The 17,725-nt window shown below is 49.9% G+C and overlaps 1 protein-coding gene across 2 annotated transcripts in view; it reads left to right on the top strand.

Annotated features, from left to right (window-relative positions):
* Window positions 1-2,610: 2,610 nt before the first annotated feature.
* LOC135040430 (tubulin alpha-8 chain) overlaps window positions 2,611-17,725 on the top strand; it is a 159,328-nt gene continuing 144,213 nt past the window's right edge. The window contains exon 1 of one of the 2 annotated variants that reach the window (XM_063954820.1): window positions 2,611-2,718. Coding sequence is in view for 1 of the 2 variants with exons in the window: in XM_063954819.1 (XP_063810889.1) it covers window positions 2,725-2,835 (111 nt within the window). In the remaining variant the exon portion in view is untranslated. Of the gene's footprint in view, window positions 2,836-17,725 lie in introns of both variants that reach the window. The other variant, XM_063954819.1, reaches the window with a different exon arrangement.

Below are 17,725 nucleotides of genomic sequence, written 5' to 3' on the forward strand. Positions count from 1 at the left end.
CAAAATAGTATCCCTGTCTAACAGGGTAACAGACCACGCTGCAGCAGCACTACACCTCCATGCTTTGGCAATTGCAGGTCTCAGTATAGTACCTGAGTGTGTATATACAGACTTCAGGATAGCCTCCTGCTTTTTATCAGCAGGCTCCTTCAAGGTGGCCGTATCCTGAGACGGCAGTGCCACCTTTTTTGACAAACGTGTAAGCGCCTTATCCACCCTAGGGGATATCTCCCCACGTGACCTATCCTCTGGCGGGAAAGGGTACGCCATCAGTAACTTTTTAGAAATTACCAGTTTCTTATCGGGGGAACCCACGCTTCTTCACACACTTCATTCACTCATCTGATGGGGGAACAAAACACTGGCTGCTTTTTCTCCCCACATATAAAACCCCTTTTTAGTGGTACTTGGGTTAATGTCAGAAATGTGTAACACATTTTTTATTGCCGAGATCATGTAACGGATGTTCTAGTGGATTGTGTATATGTCTTAACCTCGTCGACACTGGAGTCAGACTCCGTGTCGACATCTGTGTCTGCCATCTGAGGTAGCGGGTGTTTTTGAGCCCCTGATGGCCTTTGAGACGCCTGGGCAGGCACGGGCTGAGAAGCCGGCTGTCCCACAGCTGTTACGTCATCCAGCCTCTTATGTAAGGAGTTGACACTGTTGGTTAATACCTTCCACCTATCCATCCACTCTGGTGTCGGCCCCACAGGGGGCGACATCACATTTATCGGCATCCGCTCCGCCTCCACGTAACCTTCCTCATCAACCATGTCGACACAGCCGTACCGACACACCGCACACACACAGGGAATGCTCTGACTGAGGACAGGACCCCACAAAGTCCTTTGGGGAGACAGAGAGAGTATGCCAGCACACACCAGAGCGCTATATAATGCAGGGGTTCACAGTGATTTTTCCCTTATAGCTGCTATGATACACAATTTTGCGCCTAAATTTAGTGCCCCCCCTCTCTTTTTAACCCTTTGAGCCTGAAAACTACAGGGGAGAGCCTGGGGAGCTGTCTTCCAGCTGCACTGTGAAGAACATGGCGCCAGTGTGCTGAGGGAGATAGCCCCGCCCCTTTTTCGGCGGACTTCTCCCGCTTTTATTAAATTAATGTGGCAGGGGTATTTTACACATATATAGCCTAGTAGGCTATATTATGTGTGTTTGCCACCTGTAAGGTACTCAAATTGCTGCCCAGGGCGCCCCCCCCCCAGCGCCCTGCACCCATAGTGACCGGAGTGTGTGGTGTGCACAGGGAGTAATGGCGCACAGCAGCAGTACTGTGCGCTACCTTAATGAAGACAGGAGTCTTCAGCCGCCGATTTTGAGGAAGATCTTCTTGCTTCTGGCTCTGCAAGAGGGACGGCGGCGCGGCTCCGGGACCGGACGATCATGGACGGGCCCAGTGTTCGATCCCTCTGGAGCTAATGGTGTCCAGTAGCCTAAGAAGCCCAAGCTAGCTGCAAGCAGGTAGGTTCGCTTCTCTCCCCTAAGTCCCTCGTAGCAGTGAGTCTGTTGCCAGCAGATCTCACTGAAAATAAAAAACCTAACATATACTTTCTTTTTCTAGGAGCTCAGGAGAGCCCCTAGTGTGCATCCAGCTCAGCCGGGCACAAAATTCTAACTGAGGTCTGGAGGAGGGTCATAGTGGGAGGAGCCAGTGCACACCAGGTAGTCCTAAAGCTTTCTTTAGTTGTGCCCAGTCTCCTGCGGAGCCGCTATTCCCCATGGTCCTTACGGAGTTCCCAGCATCCACTAGGACGTCAGAGAAAAATGGATTCGGGCGTCATTACATCCGACCCACTGTGTGTAAATCTGGCTCTGGTACTACCCTGTGTCTCCGCAGCCATTTAACTCACAGCATGTCACTCCAGACAGGATTTAGCCGTTTTACCCTTCTAATGTCCTGCTTTATGCATCCAAACTTATGTTTGGACACCCAAAGTGCTGACTTCGCGCACATTTCTTCTCGTATCTCAGGAGTCGGTGGGAAAACATGTCATCCCCGCGGCTACTGTACGTCTCTAAACGGGGCAACAAATAATTTGCTCCATTATAGGCCGCCTAGTGGTAGCTGTGGGGTAAATTTATTGAATCGGCACAATAAAGGTAAAAACGAAAGATCCTTAAAACCACTTAACTGACGATTTTTCCCTTCAAAAGCGTTAACAACATTGTTTTTTATTTAATAAAGTTGAATAAGTATTTTTTTTAATATTTAAACATTATATTACGCACATCTGCAGAACGGATCTCCTCGTCAAAAACAGGGAGACAGGGTGGGACGGCGCAGTTGGATGAAATCTGACCATGCCAGTTAAGTGGTTAAAAAATAACGCAGCAGTCCCCAATTACAAGCGGCAGAAAGGATCAGCACACATCTGCAGTCCAATTTGAAAATGTCGTTTATTGATGAAATAAGACATAACACACCCTATGTGTGTGTGTATCACACTACACAGCGTGGCTGCTATACACCACGAGAGCTTCTGTAGATTCCCTTCGTGTAGGAGACCTTTCCCTTAATGCATTTGGTCAACCATCTATCCCATGCAATACAGAATAGTACTCCCTCATTATATTGTGCAGCGCACACATTCTCCGTCATTCGTATGCCAGTAGTCACGTGATAAGGTGACGTCTCGAATGATTTGCGTCACGTGACTGCGGTGTCATCTCGACTCGGGCGTTGTTCTGTGTACCGGGGTGAGCATGGAGGGGCAGCTGGTGTCCGCTGATGGGAAGAACTCGCGGGCGGTGCTGTGCCAGTGCTGCGGCTGCCGGGTTTTGTCGGCCGGGATGGCCACACTGACGAAGCGAGAGGTCAGAGATTGTGGCTGGCTCTCGCTGCATGTGTGTTAGCCTTGCCACCTGAGATGCGGGTACAGCGCCCTGCACATTAGCGGGGTTTGAAGTGTAACTCCTCACTGGGAGCTCCCCCAGCTACTGTAGCTGTTTAAGAATAACTCAGACTACTGCATTCTATGTATAGAGTATATAACTGGTAAAAATGGGAATGGCATGGACCACAGAAACGCTGGACTGGATAACTGCAGCAATCTTGGCCACTTTGGAGATAGTAGTTTGCGTCCCCGTCTGGGTGGTATCTCGTCTCGGGGGGTGTATGTGACAGCAGTCACCGGAGAGACGAGGGAGAAATTACAGCCTTTCTGTATGATTCAGGGATGTGGTACATAAGCGGTATTAGTCTAGACGGGTGGTATTCAGTATTGCGGCTGTTGGGATCCCGGCGCTCAGTATACCAGCGCCGGAAATCTGACACCCGGCATACCAATAACTATTCTGCCTCTCGGTGGTCCACGAGCCCCCTGGAGGGAGAATAAATACACGTGCCTCCATGCCCATAGCGTGGTGAGCGCAGCGAGTCTGCAAGGGGCTCATTTTCGCTCGCTCATATGCCGGTATCCTGCCCATTGGCATAACATACTACACCCGTCTGGACCATAAGGGAAGGCTGTAATCTCTCTCTTCCTGGAAACTGCTGACACATACCCCCTCCACTCTGGATGGGACGGGATCCGGTCTGAAGATCGACAGTGTCTAGGTCGACAATGTTTAGGTCGAGCACTATAGGTCGACAGTCACTAGGTCGACATGGATGGAAGGTTGACAGGGTTTCTAGGTTGACATGTGCTAGGTCGACAGGTCTAAAGGTCGACATGAGTTTTTCACATTTCTCTAACGTCCTAGTGGATGCTGGGAACTCCGTAAGGACCATGGGGAATAGCGGGCTCCGAAGGAGGCTGGGCACTCTAGAAAGATTTATGACTACCTGGTGTGCACTGGCTCCTCCCACTATGACCCTCCTCCAAGCCTCAGTTAGATTTCGTGCCCGGCCGAGGTTGGATGCACACTAGGGGCTCTCCTGAGCCCTTAGAAAGAAAGTATAGTTTAGGTTTTTTATTTTCAGTGAGACCTGCTGGCAACAGGCTCACTGCAGCGAGGGACTAAGGGGAGAAGAAGCGAACTCGCCTGCTTGCAGCTGGATTGGGCTTCTTAGGCTACTGGACACCATTAGCTTCAGAGGGATCGACCGCAGGCCCAGTCCTTGGTGTTCGGTCCCGGAGCCGCGCCGTCGTCCCCCTTACAGAGCCAGAAGCAAGAAGAGGTCCGGAAAAACGGCGGCAGAAGACATCAGTCTTCACCAAGGTAGCGCACAGCACTGCAGCTGTGCGCCATTGCTCCTCATGCACACTTCACACTCCGGTCACTGAGGGTGCAGGGCGCTTGGGGGGGGCGCCCTGAGCAGCAATAAAAACACCTTGGCTGGCAAAAAAACCCCAGAGGCTATATATGTGGTAAATACCCCTGCCAGAATCCAGGAAAAAGCGGGAGAATAGGCCGCGGAAAAGGGGCGGAGCTATCTCCCTCAGACACACTGGCGCCATTTCTCCTTCACAGATCCGCTGGAAGGAAGCTCCCTGGCTCTCCCCTGCAGTCTACACTTCAGAACAGGGTAAAAACAGAGAGGGGGGGCACTAAATTTAGGCGCAATATATATTTCTCTAACGTCCTAAGTGGATGCTGGGGACTCCGTAAGGACCATGGGGGGAATAGCGGCTCCGCAGGAGACTGGGCACAAAAGTAAAGCTTTAGAACTACCTGGTGTGCACTGGCTCCTCCCCCTATGACCCTCCTCCAAGCCTCAGTTAGATTTTTGTGCCCGAACGAGAAGGGTGCACACTAGGTGGCTCTCCTGAGCTGCTTAGTGAAAAGTTTAGTTTTAGGTTTTTTATTTTCAGTGAGACCTGCTGGCAACAGGCTCACTGCATCGAGGGACTAAGGGGAGAAGAAGCGAACTCACCTGCGTGCAGAGTGGATTGGGCTTCTTAGGCTACTGGACATTAGCTCCAGAGGGACGATCACAGGCCCAGCCATGGATGGGTCCCAGAGCCGCGCCGCCGGCCCCCTTACAGAGCCAGAAGACAGAAGAGGTCCGGAAAATCGGCGGCAGAAGACGTCCTGTCTTCAACAAGGTAGCGCACAGCACTGCAGCTGTGCGCCATTGCTCTCAGCACACTTCACACTCCGGTCACTGAGGGTGCAGGGCGCTGGGGGGGGGGCGCCCTGAGACGCAATAAAAACACCTTGGATGGCAAAAAATGCATCACATATAGCTCCTGGGCTATATGGATGAATTTAACCCCTGCCAGAATACATAGAAAAACGGGAGATAAGGCCGCCGATAAGGGGGCGGAGCCTATCTCCTCAGCACACTGGCGCCATTTTCCCTCACAGCTCCGTTGGAGGGAAGCTCCCTGGCTCTCCCCTGCAGTCACTACACTACAGAAAGGGTTAAAAAAGAGAGGGGGGGGGGGCACTAATTACGCGCAGTATTAAAGATACAGCAGCTATAAGGGGAAAAACACTTATATAAGGTTATCCCTGTGTATATATATATATAGCGCTCTGGTGTGTGCTGGCAAACTCTCCCTCTGTCTCCCCAAAGGGCTAGTGGGGTCCTGTCCTCTATCAGAGCATTCCCTGTGTGTGTGCTGTATGTCGGTACGTTTGTGTCGACATGTATGAGGAGAAAAATGATGTGGAGACGGAGCAGATTGCCTGTAATAGTGATGTCACCCCCTAGGGGGTCGACACCTGAGTGGATGAACTGTTGGAAGGAATTACGTAACAGTGTCAGCTCTGTATAAAAGACAGTGGTTGACATGAGACAGCCGGCTACTCAGCTTGTGCCTGTCCAGACGTCTCATAGGCCGTCAGGGGCTCTAAAGCGCCCGTTACCTCAGATGGCAGATATAGACGCCGACACGGATACTGACTCCAGTGTCGACGGTGAAGAGACAAATGTAACTTCCAGTAGGGCCACACGTTACATGATTGAGGCAATGAAAAATGTTTTACACATTTCTGATAATACGAGTACCACCAAAAAGGGGTATTATGTTCGGTGAGGAAAAACTACCTGTAGTTTTCCTGAATCTGAGAAATTAAATGAGGTGTGTGATGATGCGTGGTTTTCCCCCGATAACAACTGATAATTTCTAAAATGTTATTGGCATTATATCCTTTCCCGCCAGAGGTTAGGGTGCGTTGGGAAACACCCCCTAGGGTGGATAAAGCGCTCACACGCTTGTAAGAACAAGGGCTCTACCCTCTCCTGAGATGGCCGCCCTTAAGGATCCTGCTGATAGAAAGCAGGAGGGCATCCTAAAAGGTATTTACACACATACTGGTGTTATACTGCGACCAGCAATCGCCTCAGCCTGGATGTGCAATGCTGGGTTGGCGTGGTCGGATTCCCTGACTGAAAATATTGATACCCTAGATAGGGACAGTATATTATTGCCTATAGAGCATTTAAAAGATGCATTTCTATATATGCGTGATGCACAGCGGAATATTTGCCGACTGGCATCAAGTCTAAGCGCGTTGTCCATTTCTACCAGTAGAGGGTTATGGACACGACAGTGGTCAGGTGATGCGGATTCCAAACGGCATTTGGAAGTATTGCCTTATTAAGGGGAGGAGTTATTTGGGGTCGGTCTTTCAGACCTGGTGGCCACGGCAACAGCTGGGAAATCCACGTTTGTACCCCAGGTCGCCTCTCAACATGAGAAGACGCCGTATTATCAGGCGCAGTCTTTTCGTGGGCAAGCGGGCAAAAGGTTCCTCATTTCTGCCCCGTGACAGAGGGAGAGGAAAAAGGCTGCAGAAATCAGCCAGTTCCCAGGAACAGAAACCCTCTCCTGCCTCTGCCAAGCCCTCAGTATGACGCTTGGGCTTTACAAGCAGAATCAGGCACGGTGGGGGCCCGTCTCAATGAATTTCAGCGCGCAGTGGGCTCACTCGCAAGTAGACCCCTGGATCCTTCAGGTGATATCTCAGGGGTACAAATTGGAATTCGAGACGTCTCCCCCTCGCCGTTTCCTAAAGTCGGCTTTACCGATGTCTCCTTCTGACAGGGAGACAGTTTTGGAAGCCATTCACAAGCTGTATTCCCAGCAGGTGATAATCAAGGTACCCCTCCTGCAACAGGGAACGGGGTATTATTCCACACTGTTGTGGTACCGAAGCCGGACGGCTCGGTGAGACCGATTCTAAATCTAAAATCTTTGAACACTTACATACAGAGGTTCAAATTCAAGATTGAGTCACTCAGAGCAGTGATTGCGAACCTGGAAGAAGAGGACTACATGATGTCTCGGGACATCAAGGATGCTTACCTTCATGTCCCAATTTACCCTTCTCACCAAGGGTACCTCAGGTTTATGGTACAGAACTGTCACTATCAGTTTCAGACGCTGCCGTATGGATGGTCCACGGCACCCCGGGTCTTTACCAAGGTAATGGCCGAAATGATGATACTCCTTCGAAGGAAGGGAATTTTAGTTTTCTTTAACGTCCTAGTGGATGCTGGGGACTCCGAAAGGACCATGGGGAATAGCGGCTCCGCAGGAGACTGGGCACAAAAGTAAAAAGCTTTAGGACTACCTGGTGTGCACTGGCTCCTCCCCCTATGACCCTCCTCCAAGCCTCAGTTAGATTTTTGTGCCCGAACGAGACGGGTGCAGGCTAAGGGGCTCTCCTGAGCTGCTTAGTGTAAAAGTTTAAAGTAGGTTTTTTATTTTCAGTGAGACCTGCTGGCAACAGGCTCACTGCACCGAGGGACTAAGGGGAGAAGAAGCGAACTCACCTGCGTGCAGAGTGGATTGGGCTTCTTAGGCTACTGGACATTAGCTCCAGAGGGACGATCACAGTCCCAGCCATGGATGGGTCCCAGAGCCGCGCCGCCGTCCCCCTTACAGAGCCAGAAGACGGAAGAGGTCCGGAAAATCGGCGGCAGAAGACGTCCTGTCTTCAATAAGGTAGCGCACAGCACTGCAGCTGTGCGCCATTGCTCTCAGCACACTTCACACTCCGGTCACTGAGGGTGCAGGGCGCTGGGGGGGGGCGCCCTGAGACGCAATAAACACCTTTTTGGCAAAAAATAAATCACATATAGCTCCTGGGCTATATGGATGTATTTAACCCCTGCCAATTTTTACATAAAAAAGCGGGAGAAAGGCTGCCAAAAAAGGGGCGGAGCCTATCTCCTTAGCACACTGGCGCCATTTTTTCCTCACAGCTCCGTTGGAGGAAGGCTCCCTGACTCTCCCCTGCAGTCCTGCACTACAGAAACAGGGTAAAACAAGAGAGGGGGGGCACTAAATTGGCATATAAATATATACAGCAGCTATATTAGGGAAAAACACTTATATAAGGTTATCCCTGTATATATATATATATATATATATAGCGCTCTGGTGTGTGCTGGCAAACTCTCCCTCTGTCTCCCCAAAGGGCTAGTGGGGTCCTGTCCTCTATCAGAGCATTCCCTGTGTGTGTGCTGTGTGTCGGTATGTTGTGTCGACATGTATGAGGAGGAAAATGGTATGGGGGCGGAGCAATTGCCTGTGTTAGTGATGTCACCCCCTAGGGAGTCGACACCTGACTGGATGGTCTTATGGAAAGAATTACGTGATAGTGTCAGCACTTTACAAAAGACTGTTGACGACATGAGACAGCCGGCGAATCAGTTAATACCTGTACAGGCGTCTCAAACACCGTCAGGGGCTCTAAAGCGCCTGTTACCTCAGGTCGATACAGACACAGACACGGACACTGACTCCAGTGTCGACGGTGAGGAAACAAACGTATTTTCCAGTAGGGCCACACGTTACATGATCACGGCAATGAAGGAGGTTTTGAACATTTCTGATAATACCCTTTTTTGTGGCACTTGTAGTATGTGAGGTGTGAAAAAACTACCCGTAGTTTCTCTAACGTCCTAAGTGGATGCTGGGGACTCCGTAAGGACCATGGGGAATAGCGGCTCCGCAGGAGACTGGGCACATCTAAAGAAAGCTTTAGGACTAACTGGTGTGCACTGGCTCCTCCCCCTATGACCCTCCTCCAAGCCTCAGTTAGATTTCTGTGCCCGACGAGAAGGGTGCACACTAGGGGCTCTTCTGAGCTTCTTAGTGAAAGTTTTAGTTTAGGTTTGTTATTTTCAGTGAGACCTGCTGGCAACAGGCTCACTGCATCGAGGGACTAAGGGGAGAAGAAGCGAACTCACCTGCGTGCAGAGTGGATTGGGCTTCTTGGCTACTGGACATTAGCTCCAGAGGGACGATCACAGGCCCAGCCTGGATGGGTCCCGGAGCCGCGCCGCCGGCCCCCTTACAGAGCAAGAAGAGTGAAGAGGTCCGGAAAAATCGGCGGCAGAAGACGTTCCTGTCTTCAATAAGGTAGCGCACAGCACTGCAGCTGTGCGCCATTGCTCTCAGCACACTTCATACTCCGGTCACTGAGGGTGCAGGGCGCTGGGGGGGGCGCCCTGAGACGCAATAAAACATGATAAAAATACCTTACATGGCAAAAAATACATCACATATAGCTCCTGGGCTATATGGATGCATTTAACCCCTGCCAGAATATACAGAAAAACGGGAGATAAGGCCGCCGAAAAGGGGGCGGAGCCTATCTCCTCAGCACACTGGCGCCATTTTCCCTCACAGCTCAGTTGGAGGGAAGCTCCCTGGCTCTTCCCTGCAGTCACTACAGAAAGGGTTAAAAAAAGAGAGGGGGGCACTAATTAGGCGCAGTATTAAAACATACAGCAGCTATAAGGGGAAAAACACTTATATAAGGTTATCCCTGTGTGTGTGTGTGTATATGTATATATATATATATATATATATATATATATATATATATATATATAAATATATAAATATATATATATATATATATATATATATAATATAATATATATATATATATATATATATAGCGCTCTGGTGTGTGCTGGCATACTCTCCCTCTGTCTCCCCAAAGGACTAGTGGGGTCCTGTCCTCTATCAGAGCATTCCCTGTGTGTGTGCTGTGTGTCGGTACGTTTGTGTCGACATGTATGAGGAGAAAAATGAAGTGGAGACGGAGCAGAGTGTCTGTAACAGTGATGTCACCACCTAGGGGGTCGACACCTGAGTGGATGTACTGTTGAAAATTACGTGACAGTGTCAGCTCTATATAAAAAAACAGTGGTTGACATGAGACAGCCGGCTACTCAGCTTGTGCCTGTCCAGACGTCTCATAGGCCGTCAGGCAGATGGCAGATACAGACGCCGACACGGATACTGACTCCTGTGTCGACGGTGAAGAGACAACCGTGATTACCAGTAGGGCCACACGTTACATGATTGAAACAATGGAAAATGTTTTATACATTTCTGATAATACGAGTACCACCAAAAAGGGGTATTATGTTCGGTGAGGGAAAAACTACCTGTAGTTTTCCTGAATCTGAGAAATAAAATGAGGTGTGTGATGATGCGTGGGTTTCCCCCCGATAACAATTGATAATTTCTTAAAAAGTATTGGGGTATACCCTTTCCCGCCAGAGGTTAGGGTGCGTTGGGAAACACCCCCTAGGGGGGATAAGGCGCTCACACGCTTGTAAGAACAAGGGCTCTACCCTCTCATGAGATGGCCGCCCTTAAGGATCCTGCTGATAGAAAGCAGGAGGGTATCCAAAAATGTATTCACACACATACTGGTGTTATACTGCGACCAGCAATCGCCTCAGCCTGGAGGTGCAGTGCTGGGTTGGCATGGTCGGATTCCCTGACTGGAAATATTGATATCCTAGATAAGGATAGTATATTATTGCCTATAGAGCATTTAAAAGATGCATTTCTATATATGCATGATGCACAGCGGAATATTTGCCGACTGGCATCAAGTATAAGTGCGTTGTCCAATTCTACCAGTAAAATGGTCAGGTGATGCGGATTCCAAACGGCATTTGGAAGTATTGCCTTTGAAAAGGGATATTTGGGGTCGGTCTTTTAGACCTGGTGGCCACGGCAACAACTGGGAAATCCACGTTTGTACCCCAGGTCGCCTCTCAAAATAAGACGCCGTATTATCAGGCGCAGTCCTTTGTTGGCAAGCGGACAAAAGGTTCCTCTTTTCTGCTCGTGACAGAGGGAGAGGAAAAAGGCTGAAGAGATTAGCCAGTTCCCAGGAACAGAAACCCTTTCCCGCCTCTGCCAAGCCCTCAGTATGACGCTAGGGCCTTACAAGCTCAGGCACGGTGGGGGCCCGTTCTCAATGAATTTCAGTGCGCAGTGGGCTCACTCGCAAGTAGACCCCTGGATCCTTCAGGTAATATCTCAAGGGTACATATTGGAATTCGAGACGTCTTCCCCCTCGCCGTTTCCAAAAGTCGGCTTTACCGACGTCTCCCTCTGACAGGGAGGCAGTTTTGGAAGCCATTCACAAGCTGTATTCCCAGCAGGTGATAATCAAGGTACCCCTCCTGCAACAGGGAACGGGGTATTATTCCACACTATTGTGGTACCGAAGCCAGGCGGCTCGGTGAGACCGAATTTAAATCTAAAATCTTTGAACACTTACATACAGAGGTTCAAATTCAAGATTGAGTCACTCAGAGCAGTGATTGCGAACCTGGAAGAAGGGGACTACATGATGTCTCGGGACATCAAGGATGCTTACCTTCATGTCAAAATTTACCCTTCTCACCAAGGGTACCTCAGGTTTATGGTACAGAACTGTCACTATCAGTTCAGACGCTGCCGTATGGATGGTCCACGGCACCCCGGGTCTTTACCAAGGTAATGGCCGAAATGATATCCCTTCGAAGGAAGGGAATTTTAGTTATCCCTTACTTGGACGATTCCCTGATAAGGGTAAGATCCAGGGAACAGTTGGAAGTCGGTGTAGCACTATCTCAGGTAGTGTTGCGGCAGCACGATTGGATTCTCAATATTCCAAAATCGCAGCTGGTTCCGACGACTTGTCTTCTGTTTCCTAGGGATGTTTCTGGACACAGTCCAGAAAAAAGGTGTTTCTCCCGGAAGAGAAAGCCAGGGAGTTATCCGAGCTAGTCAGGAACCTCCTAAAACCGAACCAAGTCTCAGTGCATCAATGCACAAGGGTTCTTGGTAAAAATGGTGGCTTCCTACGAAGCAATCCCATTCGTTAGATTCCACGCAAGAACTTTCCAGTGGAACCTACTGGACAAATGGTCCGGGTCGCATTTTCAGATGCATCAGCGGATAACCCTGTCACCAAGGACAAGGGTATCCATCCTGTGGTGGTTGCAGAGTGCTCATCTTCTAGAGGGCCGCAGATTCGGCATTCAGGACTGGGTCCTGGTGACCACGGATGCCAGCCTGCGAGGCTGGGGAGCAGTCACACAGGGAAGGAATATCCAGGGCTTAGGGTCAAGCCTGGATACATCACTTCACATAAATATCCTGAAGCTAAGGGCCATTTACAATGCTCTAAGCTTAGCAAGACCTCTGCTTCAAGGTCAGCCGGTGTTGATCCAGTCGGACAACATCATGGCAGTCACCCACGTAAACAGACAGGGTGGCACAAGAAGCAGGAGGGCAATGGCAGAAGCTGCAGGGATTCTTCGCTGGGCGGAAAATCATGTGATAGCACTGTCAACAGTATTCATTCCGAGAGCGGACAACTGGGAAGCAGACTTCCTCAGCACGACCTCCACCCGGGAGAGTGGGGACTTCACCCAGAAGTCGTCCACATGATTAAAAAACTCGACAGGTATTGCGCCAGGTCAAGAGACCCTCAGGCAATAGTTGTAGACGCTCTGGTAACACCGTGGGTGTACCAGTCAGTGTATGTGTTCCCTCCTCTGCCTCTCATACCCAAGGTACTGAGATTGATAAGATGGAGAGGAGAAAGCACTATATTCGTGGCTCCGGATTGGCCAAGAAGGACTTGGTAACCGGAACTTCAAGAGATGCTCACGGAGGATCCGTGGCCTCTACCTCTAAGAAGGGACCTGCACCAGCAAGGACCCTGTCTGTTCCAAGACTTACCGCGGCTGCGTTTGACGGCATGCCGGTTGAACACCGGATCCTGAAGGAAAAAAGGCATTCCGGATGAAGTCATCCATATCCTGATCTAAAGCCAGGAAGGATGTAACCGCAAAAACATTATCACCGCAATTGGCGAAAATATGTTGCGTAGTGCGAGGCCAGTAAGGCCCGACGGAGGAAATTCAACTTGGTCGATTCCTACATTTCCTGCAAACAGGAGTGTCTATGGGCCTGAAATTGGGGTCCATTAAGGTTCAGATTTCGGCCCTGTCAATTTTCTTCCAAAAAAGAACTAGCTTCAGTCCCTGAAGTTTAGACGTTTGTAAAAGGGGTACTGCATATACAGCCTCCTTTTGTGCCTCCAGTGGCAATTTGGGATCTCAATGTAGTTTGGGTTCCAAAAGTCACATTGGTTTGAACCACTTAAATCTGTGGAGTTAAAATATCTCACATGGAAAGTGGTCATGCTGTTGGCCCTGGCCTGGGCCAGGCGCGTGTCAGAATTGGCGGCTTTATCCTGTAAAAGCCCTTATCTGATTTTCCATTCGGACAGGGCGGAATTGAGGACTCGTCCTCGGTTTCTCCCTAAGGTGGTTCCAGCGTTTTCACCTGAACCAACCTATTGTGGTGCCTGCGGCTACTAGGGACTTGGAGGAATCCAAGTTGCTGGATGTTGTCAGGGCCCTGAAAATATTTCCAGGACGGCTGGAGTCAGGAAATCTGACTCGCTGTTTATCCTGTATGCACCCAACAAGCTGGGTGCTCCTGCTTCTAAGCAGACTATTGCTCGTTGGATTTGTAGTACAATTCAGCTTGCACATTCTGTGGCAGGCCTGCCACAGCTAAAATCTGTAAAAGCCCGTTCCACAAGGAAAGTGGGCTCATCTTGGGCGGCTGCCCGAGGGGTCTCGGCTTTACAACTTTGCCGAGCAGCTACTTGGTCAGGGGCAAACACGTTTGCTAAATTCTACAAATTTGATACCCTGGCTGAGGAGGACCTGGAGTTCTCTCATTCGGTGCTGCAGAGTCATCCGCACTCTCCCGCCCGTTTGGGAGCTTTGGTATAATCCCCATGGTCCTTACGGAGTCCCCAGCATCCACTTAGGACGTTAGAGAAAATAAGAATTTACTTACCGATAATTTTATTTCTCATAGTCCGTAGTGGATGCTGGGTGCCCATCCCAAGTGCGGATTGTCTGCAATACTTGTACATAGTTATTGTTACAAAAATCGGGTTATTATTGTTGGGAGCCATCTTTTCAGAGGCTCCTCTGTTATCATACTGTTAACTGGGTTCAGATCACAAGTTATACGGTGTGATTGGTGTGGCTGGTATGAGTCTTACCCGGGATTCAAAATCCTTCCTTATTGTGTACGCTCGTCCGGGCACAGTATCCTAACTGAGGCTTGGAGGAGGGTCATAGGGGGAGGAGCCAGTGCACACCAGTTAGTCCTAAAGCTTTCTTTAGATGTGCCCAGTCTCCTGCGGAGCCACTATTCCCCATGGTCCTTACGGAGTCCCCAGCATCCACTACGGACTATGAGAAATAGAATTATCGGTAAGTAAATTCTTATTTTTTTCCCGAATCAGATGAATTAAATGAGGTGTGTGATGAAGCGTGGGTTTCCCCCGATAAAAAACTGCTAATTTCTAAAAAGTTATTGGCATTATACCCTTTCCCGCCAGAGGTTAGGGCGCGTTGGGAAACACCCCCTAGCGTAGATAAGGCGCTCACACGCTTATCAAAACAAGTGGCGTTACCGTCCCCTGATACGGCCGCCCTCAATGAACCAGCTGATAGGAAGCTGGAAAATATCCTTAAAAGTATATACACACATACTGGTATTATACTGCGACCAGCAATCGCCTCAGCCTGGATGTGCAGTGCTGGGGTGGCTTGGTCGGATTCCCTGACTGAAAATATTGATACCCTGGACAGGGACAATATATTATTGACTATAGAGCATTTAAAGGATGCATTTCTATATATGCGAGATGCACAGAGGGATATTTGCACTCTGGCATCAAGAGTAAGTGCGATGTCCATTTCTGCCAGAAGAGGATTATGGACGCGACAGTGGTCAGGGGATGCGGATTCCAAACGGCATATGGAAGTATTGCCGTATAAAGGGGAGGAGTTATTTGGGGTCGGTCTATCGGACCTGGTGGCCACGGCAACGGCTGGAAAATCCACCTTTTTACCCCAAGTCACCTCGCAGCAGAAAAAGATACCGTCTTTTCAGGCTCAGTCCTTTCGTCCCCATAAGGGCAAGCGGGCAAAAGGCCACTCATCTGCCCCGGGGCAGAGGAAGGGGAAAAAGACTGCAGCAGACAGCCTCTTCCCACGAACAGAAGCCCTCCCCCGCTTCTGCCATGTCCTCAGCATGACGCTGGGGCCTTACAAGCGGACTCGGGCACGGTGGGGGCCCGTCTCAAGAATTTCAGCGCGCAGTGGGCTCACTCGCAAGTGGACCCCTGGATCCTGCAGGTAGTATCTCAGGGGTACAAATTGGAATTCGAGACGTCTCCCCCTCGCCGGTTCCTGAAGTCTGCTTTACCAACGTCTCCCCCCGACAGGGAGGCGGTATTGGAAGCCATTCACAAGCTGTATTCCCAGCAGGTGATAATCAAGGTACCCCTCCTACAACAGGGAAAGGGGTATTATTCCACGCTGTTTGTGGTACCGAAGCCGGACGGCTCGGTGAGACCCATTTTAAATCTGAAATCCTTGAACACTTACATAAAAAGGTTCAAGTTCAAGATGGAGTCACTCAGAGCAGTGATAGCGAACCTGGAAGAAGGGGACTATATGGTGTCTCTGGACATCAAGGATGCTTACCTCCATGTCCCAATTTGCCCTTCTCACCAAGGGTACCTCAGGTTTGTGGTACAGAACTGTCACTATCAGTTTCAGACGCTGCCGTTTGGATTGTCCACGGCACCCCGGGTCTTTACCAAGGTATTGGCCGAAATGATGATTCTTCTTCGAAGAAAAGGCGTCTTAATTATCCCTTACTTGGACGATCTCCTGATAAGGGCAAGGTCCAGAGAACAGTTAGAGGTCGGAGTAGCACTATCTCAAGTAGTACTACGACAGCACGGATGGATTCTAAATATTCCAAAATCGCAGCTGATTCCGACGACACGTCTGCTGTTCCTAGGGATGATTCTGGACACAGTACAGAAAAAAGGTGTTTCTCCCGGAGGAGAAAGCCAAGGAGTTATCCGACCTAGTCAGGAACCTCCTAAGACCAGGCCAAGTGTCAGTACATCAATGCACAAGGGTCCTGGGAAAGATGGTGGCTTCTTACGAAGCGATTCCATTCGGCAGATTCCACGCAAGAACTTTTCAGTGGGATCTGCTGGACAAATGGTCCGGATCGCATCTTCAAATGCATCAGCGGATAACCCTGTCTCCAAGGACAAGGGTGTCTCTCCTGTGGTGGTTACAGAGTGCTCATCTCCTAGAGGGCCGCAGATTCGGCATTCAGGATTGGGTCCTGGTGACCACGGATGCCAGCCTGAGAGGCTGGGGAGCAGTCACACAGGGAAGAAATTTCCAGGGCTTGTGGTCAAGCATGGAAACGTCACTTCACATAAATATCCTGGAACTAAGGGCCATTTACAATGCCCTAAGTCAGGCAAGACCTCTGCTTCAGGGTCAGCCGGTGTTGATCCAGTCGGACAACATCACGGCAGTCGCCCACGTAAACAGACAGGGCGGCACAAGAAGCAGGAGGGCAATGATGGAAGTGGCAAGGATTCTTCGCTGGGCAGAGAATCATGTGATAGCACTGTCAGCAGTGTTCATTCCGGGAGTGGACAACTGGGAAGCAGACTTCCTCAGCAGACACGATCTTCACCCGGGGGAGTGGGGACTTCACCCAGAAGTCTTCCACATGATTGTGAACCGTTGGGAAAAACCAAAGGTGGACATGATGGCGTCCCGCCTCAACAAAAAACTGGACAGATATTGCGCCAGGTCAAGGGACCCTCAGGCAATAGCTGTGGACGCTCTGGTAACACCGTGGGTGTACCAGTCAGGGTATGTGTTCCCTCCTCTTCCTCTCATACCAAAAGTACTGAGAATCATAAGAAGGAGAGGAGTAAATACTATACTCGTGGCTCCGGATTGGCTAAGAAGGACTTGGTACCCGGAAATTCAAGAGATGCTCACGGAAGACCCGTGGCCTCTACCTCTAAGACAGGACCTGCTCCAGCAGGGACCATGTCTGTTTCAAGACTTACCGCGGCTGCGTTTGACGGCATGGCGGTTGAACGCCGGATCCTGAAGGAAAAAGGCATTCCGGATGAAGTCATCCCTACCCTGATCAAAGCCAGGAAGGATGTAACCGTACAACATTATCACCGTATTTGGCGTAAATATGTTGCGTGGTGCGAGGCCAGGAAGGCCCCTACAGAGGAATTTCAACTGGGTCGTTTCCTGCATTTCCTGCAAACAGGACTGTCTATGGGCCTCAAATTAGGGTCCATTAAGGTTCAAATTTCGGCCCTGTCAATATTCTTCCAAAAAGAACTGGCTTCTGTTCCTGAAGTTCAGACGTTTGTCAAGGGAGTACTGCATATACAGCCTCCTTTTGTGCCTCCAGTGGCACCTTGGGATCTCAATGTAGTTTTGGGATTCCTAAAATCACATTGGTTTGAACCACTCACCACTGTGGACTTAAAATATCTCACATGGAAAGTGGTAATGCTGTTAGCCCTGGCTTCAGCCAGGCGTGTCTCCGAATTGGCGGCTTTATCCTATAAAAGCCCTTACCTAATTTTTCATACGGACAGGGCAGAATTGAGGACTCGT

The sequence above is a fragment of the Pseudophryne corroboree genome, chromosome 2, assembly GCF_028390025.1.
Source record: "Pseudophryne corroboree isolate aPseCor3 chromosome 2, aPseCor3.hap2, whole genome shotgun sequence".
NCBI lineage: Eukaryota > Metazoa > Chordata > Amphibia > Anura > Myobatrachidae > Pseudophryne > Pseudophryne corroboree.